This window comes from Vicugna pacos, chromosome 4, assembly GCF_048564905.1.
Source record: "Vicugna pacos chromosome 4, VicPac4, whole genome shotgun sequence".
NCBI lineage: Eukaryota > Metazoa > Chordata > Mammalia > Artiodactyla > Camelidae > Vicugna > Vicugna pacos.
Window position 1 is genome coordinate 8,517,694 of NC_132990.1, and position 13,315 is coordinate 8,531,008.

The 13,315-nt window shown below is 40.9% G+C and overlaps 1 protein-coding gene and 1 long non-coding RNA gene across 10 annotated transcripts in view; one reads left to right on the top strand and one right to left on the bottom strand.

Annotated features, from left to right (window-relative positions):
- Positions 1–7,211, top strand: part of RASEF (RAS and EF-hand domain containing) — a 57,025-nt gene extending 49,814 nt beyond the window's left edge. For all 3 annotated transcript variants that reach the window (XM_015249954.3, XM_072959222.1, XM_072959221.1), the window contains 2 exons: positions 803–879; positions 3,930–7,211. In XM_015249954.3, the coding sequence (XP_015105440.2) occupies positions 803–879; positions 3,930–4,035 (183 nt within the window). In that variant the 3' untranslated portion in view covers positions 4,036–7,211. The remainder of the gene's footprint in view (positions 1–802; positions 880–3,929) is intronic.
- LOC116279952 (uncharacterized) overlaps positions 1–13,315 on the bottom strand; it is a 132,061-nt gene that overhangs the window by 25,142 nt on the left and 93,604 nt on the right. The window contains exons 8-10 of one of the 7 annotated variants that reach the window (XR_012071859.1): positions 3,793–3,923; positions 2,678–2,828; positions 1,399–1,520 (exon numbers count right to left, since the gene is read on the bottom strand). The exons of 4 other annotated variants lie outside the window; for them this stretch is intronic. This is a non-coding gene — a long non-coding RNA (uncharacterized lncRNA). Of the gene's footprint in view, positions 1–1,398; positions 1,521–1,606; positions 2,829–3,792; positions 3,924–13,315 lie in introns of those variants that run through there. 2 more of the 7 variants (XR_012071860.1, XR_012071857.1) reach the window with 2 other exon arrangements.

Genomic DNA, 13,315 nt, shown 5'->3' on the forward strand with positions numbered 1-13,315 from the left:
GGGATAGCCTAGGTAGTGGGAACAGCAAGTGCAAAGGTCCTGAGGTAGGAGGGAATCTGGAGCATGGGAGAAATAGAGGGACGACCAGAGTAACTTGAGCATTGTGAGGGAGGGAGAGCGGCAGCAGGTCAAACTGGGAGGTTGGCTGGGGCCACAAACAAACTAGGCCTTGTCAACCAGGTATGCATTTCAACATTACTTGAGAGGGATGGGAAGCACTGAAAGGGTTGAAGCAGGAGAGTGATATGATTGATGATCATATGTGTAACCACTGGGGGGTTGAATAATAGAGGCCTAGAAAATGTCCATAGGTTTTAGCAACACAAAGGCTGCTGAGTCTTGATAGGAAAAGATAATAGGGGGGAAGGGGTGTGTGTTAGCTGCTGGCCAAGAGGAGACAGACTTTTGATGGACATTTAATGCCTGAGTGGTTACCTTAAGGTATCCTTTTTCTCTCTCTAAAATTATTTGATAGAGAACATTTGGTAGCATGTGTGACTCTTCAGAAATAAGAGCCTTTAAACATAAAATTTTGCATTGTGGCTTTTGAGGGCGGCGGGGTACGAAATAAAAATCCTCTGACTAAGAACTGTTCCTGGAATAACTAGACTCAAACCTGTTTTTTTTTTAAAGTATTGAAACCAAATACTTGAAAGAATTTGAATCCAATTTCTTAACTGTTAGTTTTGGCTTACTCAACAGGGGAATATTTTTATTTTATTTTATTGGTTTTAAAAGCTAACATTTCAGGAAACCAATTAAAGCCTTCATTTAATGGTTTGGGTTGTTTTTTTTTTCACAGACCTACGGAGCATTATTTTGTGAAACAAGCGCCAAAGATGGTTCGAATATAGTGGAAGCTGTTCTCCATCTTGCTCGGTAACATTTGCTTATATTTGGAAAACTGGATGTAGAATTGAATTTTCTCTTAGCTATTGCCTGTGTCAGATTTCTTGACCATAACACAAATCTCCATTGGAAAACACTGTCTCATCTTTCAGTAGTGGTTGGAGAAACAATTAAATGTAGTTTTTATAAAAACTGGTAGTACTGCTTATTCACTGTGAACTTTGGCAAGATACCTTTACTGCCAAACAAAGCAGGTGCATCTGAGGTGTCGTTGACATTTCTGCAAAATGTCACCACAAAGCTAATAGTTGACATGTGTGAATCACTTCCAGGAACCAGATTTTAAATACAAGAGACTATTATGAATATCTATTATGACATTTTCCAGGGTAAAAGAAAAAAACTCCACAAAGTAAATTATGTATCATGCCAGTTGGAACCACCTTGTTTAAAGTATTACCCAGGTTATTATTAAGCTAAAGCAGTGGTGTTAATCATAAATAATATTTGGAGATGTGAATTAGAATGAAAATTGAATCACTGAGGAACTTAGATTTAACTGTGAGTATTTTAATCCTTGCAGTATTCTTAGGAAATAACAATGTTTTTCCTTAGATTTATTTCTTCTTCCTAGTTTTCTGCCACAAATGAAAAGATGATTCTTTGCTGGTCTAAAGGGATTAAATACAGCAAAAAAAAACAGAGAGAGAGAGAATTAAAATGTGCATTAATAAACTCCAGGCCAGTGATCTTTAATTGCTGACAAAGCTAAAACATAATTTTAGGCATGTAGTTCTTTTCCAGATCATTTGTGAGAGTCTGGTTTTATAAGAATCTTTAGTACAACAGAGGGCTCAGCGCTACCTCAGCCTTAGGTAGGGCATGCTGAATTGCTGCCCCGCCTGAGCAGGAAAGGATGCTGCAGGTCAGGCCCTCTGGGTGGCTGTTGGCTTCTGCCCAGCATATGGAGGACTGTGGTGTCAGGAGGCTCAAGGTCCAATCTTAAATGTACCCCGAACAGCTGTGGAGTCTTGACTGCGTCCCTGTCTTCCTTCAGCATCTCTGATCTGCATAATGAGGGAGGAGCCGAAGAAAAGGACCCCAAAGGCCTTTTCTAGTTCTGATAGTCTATGATTCTCTGTATAACAGCTTGGACTCCACTGAGTAACGTTATCACTGTTTAACGCTGACTTATCTTGTGGGGTCATGATACAGTTAAATGACTCCAAATTGCCACGGTCACACCCAGAGGGCAGAATCGATTCTCTTTATTGTATCATAAAGATAAGAGAGCTTGAGGCCGCCTGTGCCTCTCCCCTTCTGCTCTTGCTGGTGCGTTGGGTCAGCCCAGTAGCCACCCTGTTTACAGGGCAGCTGCTTTGCTGAAAACACAGGTGTGCAGAAGCACTTTTTGTGAATCACTTATCAAGGAGCTTTTTAAATTGTTATTGCATTATGGCCTGGTTTGAGGCCTCCAGGTTAGTTATGTTAACAATGTGTTAAATGTGAAAATTATAAATAAAGCAAACATGTAAAGAATTTCATTTGCTTTATACTGCGCTATCAGATTTGCTAGTCGGAATACCCAAGACTTAAATGAAACTGGTATAGTTTCCACAGGTAAAATTACCACTTAAGAAAGTTTTATCACCTTCAGAATGTTATGTATAATGCAGAACACATAAGTTCTTGATTTAGATCTCATAATTCCCAGCCCGGTCACTTTCATGTCATGGCATAAAACTTGGAACTAGAAGAGTTTATGGATTTGCATTGTGTGAAACAGAATTTGTTTTTGAAGGGAGGCCATAAATGTTTGGTTAACAACCTGAACTCCTCTGCTATTTCTTGGAAAACCTCTCAATCCAGGATAAGTTTCTCCTGGAAATGCAGTTTCCCCATAGGGCTGACAGGACATTCATTCCAGCCATTGTCCACTGGTAAGTAACTTCGCCATCACGAGAGAGGCTTTAAACATTCTGCAATAGATTCAAGTTCAACAGGCATTAAATCAGTCAATGGCCTGAAATCTGAGAAAAACACAAAAAGCTCGGGCTGATGTATCAGTTCAGCACCATTACTAAGCCCATTGGGTGTAAATCTGTCCATAAGATTGAGTCATTTAAAATGCAGGTATTGGGGGAGGGCATAGCTCAGTGGTAGAGTGTGTGCCTAGCATGCACAAGGTCCTGGGTTCAATCCCAGTACTTCCACTAAAAATAAATAAATAGAAGCCTAGTTACCACCCCCCCCAAGGAAAACAAAACAAAAATAAAAATAATAAAATAAATAAAATAAAATAAGATGTAGTTGTTAAGCATATGGTAGCTTTTGGTGAGGTAATTTAAATTTCCCTGCCATAATCCTTTTTTCAGATGTTTGGAATTATATCTTCATGATTTCCATAAAATGGGGTGTACCCGCATTTTTGGTAGATTAAAGAAACTGAAGGTCAGGTGAACAACATGGGTTCCCATCTTTCTCCCTTAATACTTGCTTTCAGGTTCAATAATGACTGCATTATTGTGCGTGCTCAGCATGAAAGGCCTGTAGAGGTAGCAGGGCACGTAAGACAGGCTGTGCAATGTCACGTGAGTTGTATTAGTTTTCTACCAAGAGTAGTCTGTGTGTGTGCATGTGAGTGTGCACATGAGTGTACGTGCCTGTGCACATGTGTCTCTGCGTGCACGTGTGCATGTAGGCATGTGTGCATTGCGGCGTGTGTGTGTGTATGTGTGCGTGCATGAGGGTGCGGCCTGGGGCTCAGAATGCAGGCGCTGGAGCTCTGGCGTGGTTGGAATCTCAACTTTGCCACTTCTCCAGCGGTGTGACCTAAGGGAAGTTTTTTAATGTGTGTTTTTTTAACTTCCGTTTCCTCTCATGTAAAATGGGGCACAACAAAATCATCTAGTTGTCTTGAGGATTAAATAAGTCAACACTTACAAAGCATTTAGAACAGTCTGGATGGCACACAGCAAGTGCTCAGCAGTTCTGTTTTATTTCTACAGAACTGTTTGTGGTTCAGTTTTATACCTCAGTAATCTTCCTCCCTGTGTCTTTATGTCTCTCTCTCTCTGCAGGGAAGTGAAAAAAAGAACTGATGAGGATGACAGCAAATCTGTTACCAATCTGAGTGGGACCAGTTCCAGAAAGTCAACCCAGATGAAGAATTGTTGCAATGGTTAAATCCAGAACATCCTTGGCCCAAGAAGCCTTCATTTCCAGAGTACCAAATGTGTGTGACTTTGCTTCCGACATAGAGTGGTGCATCCTGCGGACACTGTCAAATGGAGAGTATGTGGAATCCAAACCGTGCTCTCGGGTCCCTCCAGAACGTTGGCTTTTTTTTTTTTCTTTTGCTATGTTTCAGTAAATGATTTGGGCCCCCTGGTTAAATATACCTGTCTTGTCCCTACAGAGTCTTAACAGATAACATATAAATGTCTTTGAAGTAGTAAAACACACACACACACACACACACACACGCACGCTTAGATCAAAGCTAGAGAAGAAGTTCACTGACATATTAGATTCATATGATAGCTGACTTGGTAGATAACCTACAAAATTTACTTCCAACTGGCAACACTAGAAAACTGGTAAAAAGATGGTTACCATCCTAGCTTTGCTGTAAACTAGCCTTGTGATCTCGGACAGGTCACCAGCCCACATCAGATCCGTTTCCCCATCTGTAAGACAAGCAGCTTGGCCTTTCAGGCCTCAGCCCTCTCGGTTCTGTAGCTCTTCGAGCAGTGCTAAGGAGCACGTGATGGGCCACCGCTAATAAGGACTCTGGTCACTTGCACTTTTTAAATATTGGAGTATTCATTTTTCTTACACAAGAACAGAATTAAATTGAGGAAAAATAATGTTTTAAGCTCCAATGGAGACAGGAAAATCTATTTTTTTTAATGTATAAAGAAAAAAAGCATTTTTGCAACAAAAATAGTTTGTATATAAGAGGGTATTTTATAATCTCAGAATACGTATAAAGTCCGTGGTTTGAATTCAATGTTAAAAGTTCTAATGAAAATATATATACCACATAAACACATGCTACTGAAAATACCATGCCCAGGAAAGGTGTCATTCTTAACTTAAACAAAAAAAACCCCAGCAAGTGATTGCCAGGGGCTGGTGAAAGGGAGGAACTGAGAGTGACTGCTAATGGATGTGTGGTTTCTTTGCGGGGGGTGATGAGAATGTTCTGGAATTGTATTGTGGTAATGTTTGTTTTTTTGTATTGTGGTAATGTTGCACAACTTTGTGAATATACTAAAAAACCCACTAAATTGTATATTTTAAATAGTGAATCTTATGGTATGTGAATTACATCTCATTTAACAAATACACTAACACCTAGAACAATTTAACATTTTGCCAAATGAAAATACTCATGCTCGAACGTCCCCTTGGTTTAAAAGCATAATCTCCAGCATCACGCAAGTCTTCTAACTCCCTGGTTGCCAGCATTCACTTCCTTAAATAATGAACAGTGAAAGAAATGTTGTATGGTTTTGGAAAATCATCTCTTCTGAGAAGGAGTTGTGGTTAGGGGACAGGTGAGTCAAAGTCCTTTGTCTGAGGTGACTCGTGACCCATCCTCTCCAATGGCCTGTTGAGTCTTACTCTCCTAGAAACCGTACTGCCACCCAGGCTTCCCCACTGAAATGTCTCCGAGAGCCAAAGGAGTCAACACCTGAACCCAGGGTGAGTTTTTGCTTTTGGTTTTCAGTGGCCTGCACCAACTAAGTTCCTCCTAACCAGAGACTTGAATTTACCTTGATTCATAGGACCAGGCCCCAAGCAGCATGCTGGAATAACTTAAATAATAGCTCTTATTTATTGTACTACATAAGCTAAAAACATCTCTTTTGTAGAATTAAAATAATTCCATGTAGCAGTTCTCCTCCTGTTTATGATTTTTTTGATCAGATCTTAAATTCCCCAAGCTTTATTTTTTTTTAATGAAAATTGACCAGATATATTACACACACATTATAAATAGCCACACCATCATTTAACTTTTCAAAGCATGCCTTCTCTGTGTTGAGGAGATCTAGGCATTTTTTACTGGAAAGTTGGTTCTGTCCTCAACAGCTCTACCATGGATTCCTGTTTTGTTTTTTTCATCCCAGGAAAAAAAAAAATTTCTAAACTTTTTAACTAAAAAGTATGCCTCGCAGGTGGGGAGTTGTCAAACTGAATCAGGGAAGGAGAGGTCGTTATTTCTGTGCCATCATGGTGAGGCGCAGGTTAGAATGGACACCCAGGTGTTGACATATGGTACTCCTGCTTAGGTGTTTGGTGCAATTGCACAAAACTGTGTTAGTATAAATGTTATTGCGTCGTCTTTATTTATTTTCCCCCAAAGTGTCTATATTTGTCTTACAATATGTGTATAAGAGTATACCTTTGGTACAGAAGTGTTAACTTGGTCTTTGCTTCTGGAGTGTGTTGATTAAATTAATTAGATTACATGGGCACCTCTGACAGACAAAGCAATCATCTTTAACTATTTAAACCTGTCATAATACTTTTGCAACAAAATCTAAATGAGAGACTTATAGCTCTGGTTAGCAATCTTGTTTAAAGAAAAGGCTACTTACAGTTATTTCAGTCGCCTTGTTAAGAAATCAAGATTATTACCAACATTTAATTTCGTGAAGGTGTTCTCAAATTTAAAGTATATTTTTGGTAAGAACAAAAATATCTAATGTTTTTAACTTAGACTTAATTTGATATATTTTCATAGGTCTATGCAAGTAACTCATCTTGTCTCAATTTTTCCTTTGAGAGCTTTTAAAATCACAATTATTCTATACTCTTTTTTATGTATCCTGACACATTGGATAGTATTTTAGTTTCATCATGGAAAAGAACGTTAGACGTGAAGACATTTTTCATTGTTAACTTTTAGCCTCATGCATTTTCATAATTTATTTTTTTCCACTTGCTGCTTTATATGACATATGTCACATTTTATTTAATACTGAATGTGATTTGCATAAAGCCAAACTGCACAACCCTCTTGCTGAAGTTAAAATCGAGGTAAGATTTATTTTCGTATTTGTACAGTGATTGGCTTCAGAGTGATGGTTTTTGTGGGCTTTTATTGTATATGTGTGTAAGAAATTTCACATGTATATATTAAGTAGGCCTCTAAGTATTGAATAATTATTTTATGATTTTGATTTTCATGGTTTACATTTTCATAGTATCAGCTATACTTCATTTATACTGTTTATTTCTCTTCCATTAATAATTATCCCCAAAACTATAATTTCTATAGCAATGCAAATGTCTAAGGAACTAAAAATATTTTCTGCATTGTCAATTCAATAAAGCATGCTTGCTTTGGTTTTCTGGGTGTTTCCTTCAGCTTTGCTGCAGGCATCCCTGAAGTAGTTTTAGTTCTAGGATGTGCCTACATGAAACGGTGCCTCTGAAACACTGGACAGGGCAGCAGGCTTCAGGGAGAATAGAATGAATGTGTGGTGGGCGGTGCTGCGGTACAGCCAAGGGTCCACAAGATGGAAATGAATCCCCAGCAAAGCATATTGTTTTTGCAAGCCTTAAACTAAAAATAACATCTTTTCTTTCCAGATCTAGATGTTAAGATATGTTTTCATGGCTGAAAATGGAAAATAGGCACAAATGCTTCCACTTGAAATTACAGGGTAAGATAAATCTTCAAGTGCAATGTTCTAGGAATAATTACCCAGTTTAAAATTTTTCTTTCTGCATCTGTGTATCGGGTTTATTTGTGAATTTGTATTTCTTAAATTTCCATAGAGTGGGAATTTAGCTGTAAGGCCTTTTAACTTGTGACCTCTTGGGCTGGTAGTGCACGAACCACGTTTCAGGGCATTTGACATACATTTTTGTAGAGTCTCATGCTGTCCTTAGGACTCTGGCTTTCTGAAAATTTTTCAGCCCTAGTTTTCCAGCACATCTTCCCATTGCTGTGCAGCCAGGAAGAACTCAAGAGCTGGATAAAGAGCTCTTCAGGGGGAGTCTTATGAGTAGTTCCAGTGTGGTTTTAGAAGTAAAATTAATGTTCTTTAATTTGCCACAAATATTGTCTCTTCTTGCTCAGTCATTCCAGAAACAGATATTTTACCTCTTAGATAAAACCAAAAAACTTCTTACCATGGTCTCTCAGGCCCTCTGTGATCTGCCTCCTAACTGTTCCCTCACTCATTCATTTGGGTTTATTGAGCCCGACCATGTCCTGGGTACGATCCTAGACACTGAGGGTGCAGAGTGGGTAAGACCAACTCTCAAGCAGATTTCGTTCTGGTGGGGGTTGACAACAAACTTGTAAACAGATAAAGAAGGTCCACATTCTGCCTCCTCCCCACCTTTCTCTACCCCAAGGTCCCCAGTCAGGCACAGGAAACCCTGTTCCTCCGACATCCCTGGCTCCCTCCCCTCCAGCCCTCTACTCGGCTCTGCATTCTGCCTGGAACACCACTCTGTCTGCTTGTGGCATCTGCCTGCCCAGCTCCTGTCCACCCTGCATGTCCCAGTTCAGAGACTGTTTCCTCCCGGCAGCTATGCCCAAACCCAGAGTCTGAGCTAAAGATTTCGACCCCCAGTGCCCATCTTCGTCAGACTGCGTGTATGATCAGCTCACCTGTGTGCCTGGCACGCCAGGGCATTTCTGTCTTCTGCCACCCTTCAGACCTCACTGAGGAGGGGTAAACTTTCCCCACTCCCGGTGCAAACTTCAGCAGCCTCATGATTTCTGATCCCTCTAGATCAGGGTCTCAAATTTTTTATGCCACAGACTCCTCTGAAGCCCAGAAACCCCTTGGAATAATGTTTTTAAATGAATAAAATAAAATACATAGGGTTATAAAGGAAACCAATGATATTGAAAGACTATTCCCAAAATGATATTCAACATTATTGGTGCTATTTTATTAGCACATTAAACAACAAAATCTGATGGTAGGTCTGTTAGCCACCATAATTTTGACATCATGATAAGCCAAATGGGATTTTGAGACATCTGCAAAGAATCTAATGCAAATTATAAATATCTGATTTCTACTGGTGACACAGTCACAGACACCAATAATCCTACCAGGGTTTGTTGTCAGCATTTTATAGTAAATGAAGTACTAAATTTTAATTAAAGTTTAGTGAAAATAAACATGTAATTTTTTTCCCATCCAAGGTAGAAATATAGATTTTTTTACCCATAGACCCAGTGGGTCCATGCCCCAAGTAGGAACCCCCACCCTGGGTTAGAAGTTCCAAACATAGGATATTCAGAAGAGAATTCCCACATAGTAATCAAAACTCCAAGCTTGATTTAGCAGTATTAGTCCTCTCCCTGCTCCAGCTCAGGCCTGCTTCCGCCTGGAGGCTCACTGTGGGAAGAGGGGCTTGGTCCTGCACCCCTGACTACCCCTTACTGCTGACACTCTCCCCGCCAGGCTCCAAGCAAGGAGAATATGGTGCTAACATCATAGATGCTGTTTTATTTGTTAGCAAGCTAAATCTCACAGAAAAAGAATGCACGTGGCCAGTGGTTCTTGACCATCACATATGCTGAAGTTTAAGGATAAAATGCAGTCCTTGGAGAAATCTGTTGTTGTCCACCTCCTGCCTTGTAACTGCAGCTCTGAAACTAGCCTGATTTACTCACCCCTCTTATAGCCATGAACAGGGGCGGAGGAAGTAAGAAAAGTATAAAGGTTAAGAATAAGAAATAGTGAATGTTTTCTGGGGTGAGGTGGCATATCATTTTTCTCCTCTCTAAAATCCCACTGAAACTGAGTCAAATGGATTTTTCTATAAAGATACAGATCCATAAAGACAGAAGACAATGGCAATAAAATTACAAAGCTAGAAAGTAGATGGAAAACTTGGAACCGAGTTAACAACCTAAGAAAGCTGAATCCTAAACCATAGTGGGGGGAAAGCTGAAAGCAATCTAGGTTTACATTGCAGGTTTCCCAAAAGGCTCAGGAACTGGCAGAAGCAGGTGCCACTGGAACTGAGAGTATAAAGGAAGGTGGTGTGAAAGCAGTTTGAGAGACAGCTTTATCCCTAAGCATTGTTCTCCCATGCTATGCCACTACCAAAGTCTGGAGATGTATTTTCTGGAGTAAAACTGGGGGACGCTCAATTGGGGGCTATGCCAGGCAGACTGGAGTGCGTTGGTACTATTCAAAAAGCAGGGGGGTTAAGTGACAGTATGTAATCTGAGTGCTCAGTGCTAAAAGCTAAAATGACCCACTCAGCTTTCAGGACATTGATGCCTTTATCTTCCAGAGACTGAAAGACTTAACTGGAGTCCACTTACCAGCTAAGAGGAAAGACCTCTTTCCAAGAAATGCACCCTGTCCCCATCACCCTACAGTGCAGTTCAAAGCTGGCAAGTCGCTTCTATCACTCAGAGCTTTCAATCAGGATTTTAGCTCCCCTGAACAATTGAAGGATCACAGGATATTTGTGGAAAGGTTCTAACAAAGAAAATGGACACCAAATAAAACAGAAAGATACCAATTTGGGGAAACAGAGCTTATGCAGAGGGGAAAAAAGCTATCATTAATATATTTAGAGAGAGAGAGAAAACTATTGCAGCCATGAAACAAGAACAAGATGCTATCAATAAAGAATATTCATAGAGCGAAAACAAGCTCTTAGAAATTAAAAACATGACAGCAGAAGTTTAAAAAAGTAAACAATATAGAGTTTGGAAGACAAAATTGAGGAGTCTTCCACAAGGAAAAGAACAGAGAAAGAGAAACCAGAAGAGGAAGGAAGGAAGTCCAGTATCCAAAAATAGCTGTTCCAGAAGGCAACAATGAGAAAGCAGGATGACAATCAAATGTCAAAAGCAACTGATAGAATCTCCCCTCTCCACTCCCTGTTGGTTATAGGTTAGAGCTTTCTGAAGAACTCACCTGGGAAGCTGCTGTAGATCTCTTGCCTGTACCCTCCATTGCCTGTTAGCTGCACTGAATGAATGACACCTGGAGTGAAAATCACCGTAAGACAAGGAGAGGGGCTGGCCCTTCACCCCAAGGGTAGGCAGGGAGAGAAGCAGGGAGGGAGAGCGTGTAGATGGGGGTCTGAGTACCTGGGGCAGAAGCTGACATGTTCCTGTCTGGGGCATGTAAGGGAGAAAAGCCAGTTTGCTTTGCACTCAAAGGAACTTAGAGCCAGGAAGCCAACCCAAGGTCCAAGTACTTTTGGAGGAAGGAGGTAAGTAGATCTCAAACTGCTTGCCCATAGTGTGATAAAGAGCATGGGTTTAACATGGAAGCTTCTAAGAAAGAACCAAAAAGACAAGGAGTTTTGGAAACATGTCTGAGCTGGTCGAGTTACTGGCAGCAGCCTGTACTCAGCCCTGCTTCTGTGTCTCATTTCTACACAACCTACACCGGGGATCCTTCTCCACTTTCCTCCTTTCCACCAGCCTTGCCTCCCCAAATATTCATGTATATTTTAATATATATTTTATATATGGATATTTATATATATTTCATGTACATTATATGGTGCTAAATTCAGTCAGCTGTATCCCCTCCCAGGATTGGCCTGTTGCCTGTCCTTTTCCCAGCCAAAGAAGGCATCATACAAGCTGGCCAGCCCAGCCCTTGGTTCCTGTCATCCTTCCCCATTTCTCCATTACGTCCCACTGCATTTCAGAAAGCACCAGAACCACTCACTTTGACTGTCAAAGAAAACTTTAAGGCTTTTGGAAAGTGTCCTGTCCCATTAACCAGACACAGAAAGTGGCCAGGAATCTAGAATTTAATGACACGAGTCTTTAACAATCGGATAAAATGCTCAGAACTGAAGAGGGGCAGTGGCCCCTTTACCTCTCTCTGAAGATGTCCAATAACTGGCTCTTTCAGAGCAATATCTGCTTATCATTAATGTAACTATGTGAAATTCTCTGGACCCTTTGGAATGAAGTGGAGAAACCCAAGAGGGGGCTGAGAAGCAAGCTGAGACCTGTAAGCAGCTGCAAAGAAATGTAAGCCCCTCCAGGTTACCTATTGTTTACACACTCCCTCACACAGAGTAAATGAAGTTCCACCTACAGACTGTTGTAGGAAGCCTCTAGAATGACTTGCCATCCTGAGACATTCCTAGAACTCTTTCTGGCTTCCTCTTCAGTCAGCCTGCATCCTACGCCCACACCCAGCACCACCACCATATGGGTGATCCACCACCAGCAGCCCTGGCTGCAGAATGGATCTCTTAACAGTGACCATCATGCTCAGATTCCCTTGACCTCCGGAGAAGGCATAAGCAGACCCTGTCCTACCTTCTCTGTTAACTGAGTTGGAGCAGGAACTGGTCTCCCTGGAAGGAAGACTGGAATCCTAGACCCTTAAGGAAGCCATGCAGGACAGCGTATCAAGGCTGTGCCTGTTCCACCCAGTATAAGGTTAAGTCTGGGTAAAAGATTTGGGTCAGTCTTTTCCCTTTGGAATGAAACTTCTGGCTGAAGTGGCCAAAGAATGATTTCAGAGAAAGACGATAAACGTGAACAAAGGGCAGTGAAACAACAACACAAGGAAAACATTACAAAATCCTCGAGCATGTGTTTTTACAATTTTCAGGCCAAATGTATGACCCTTGGAGAGGATACACATTTTAAGGTCAAAGTTACAAGCATGGAATGTGGAAAAAAAATCATCAGAGTTAGAAGCCAAACTCCGACAGTTGACAAGTTATTTAACATTTATGAGCCCTAGTTTCTTCATCTGAGAAAGGGGTTTAACTGCACATCCATACCCAAAGTCTCATTTACTGTTAATGTGCTGCTGATTCCCAAAGCCACATCTCTGCCCAGCCTTTCCTCTGAGCTCCAACTGTATAGCCAATAGCCGTTGTCCAAAGATAATGCAAATTAATTCCAATTTTCCAGACACTTTCCACCCCACCAAACTGTTCTCTAATGTCAGGGAATGGATGTCACTACACATCTACTCTTTTTGCTCAGGCCATACATCAAGTCAGTCACTGGGTTCTAATTTTGACATCAAGTTTCCCCTTTTCCTCTAGTTTTACTGCCTCTGCTTATAGCTCAATTTCTCATCCTTTCTTTCCTGAATATTACAATAGTGTCTCATATCCCCAGGGCTTAGAATAGTGGCTGCTGCATAACAATACCTTAACAGTACTTGAATCCAAAGTCTGGACGAGGGGCAGATGAATCATTACATCAGTGTGATGGCTGTGATGAGTGCTGTCATATGGGCCTTCCACGGGAGGAAGTACTCAGCTGATGAGGAGGACTTCAGGTGCACACAAAGGGGTCACAATAAAAATGACCTTGAGAGGCATCTTGCATTCAACAATTAAAATGTTTGAGTACTTCCTGTGTGCCAGGAATCATGCCAGACGTAACAGTCACCATGACACAGGCCTTGCCTCCGTGGAGATTGTTATCTTATGGGGTAGACAGCCTCCCATGCACAAACTGCCTAAT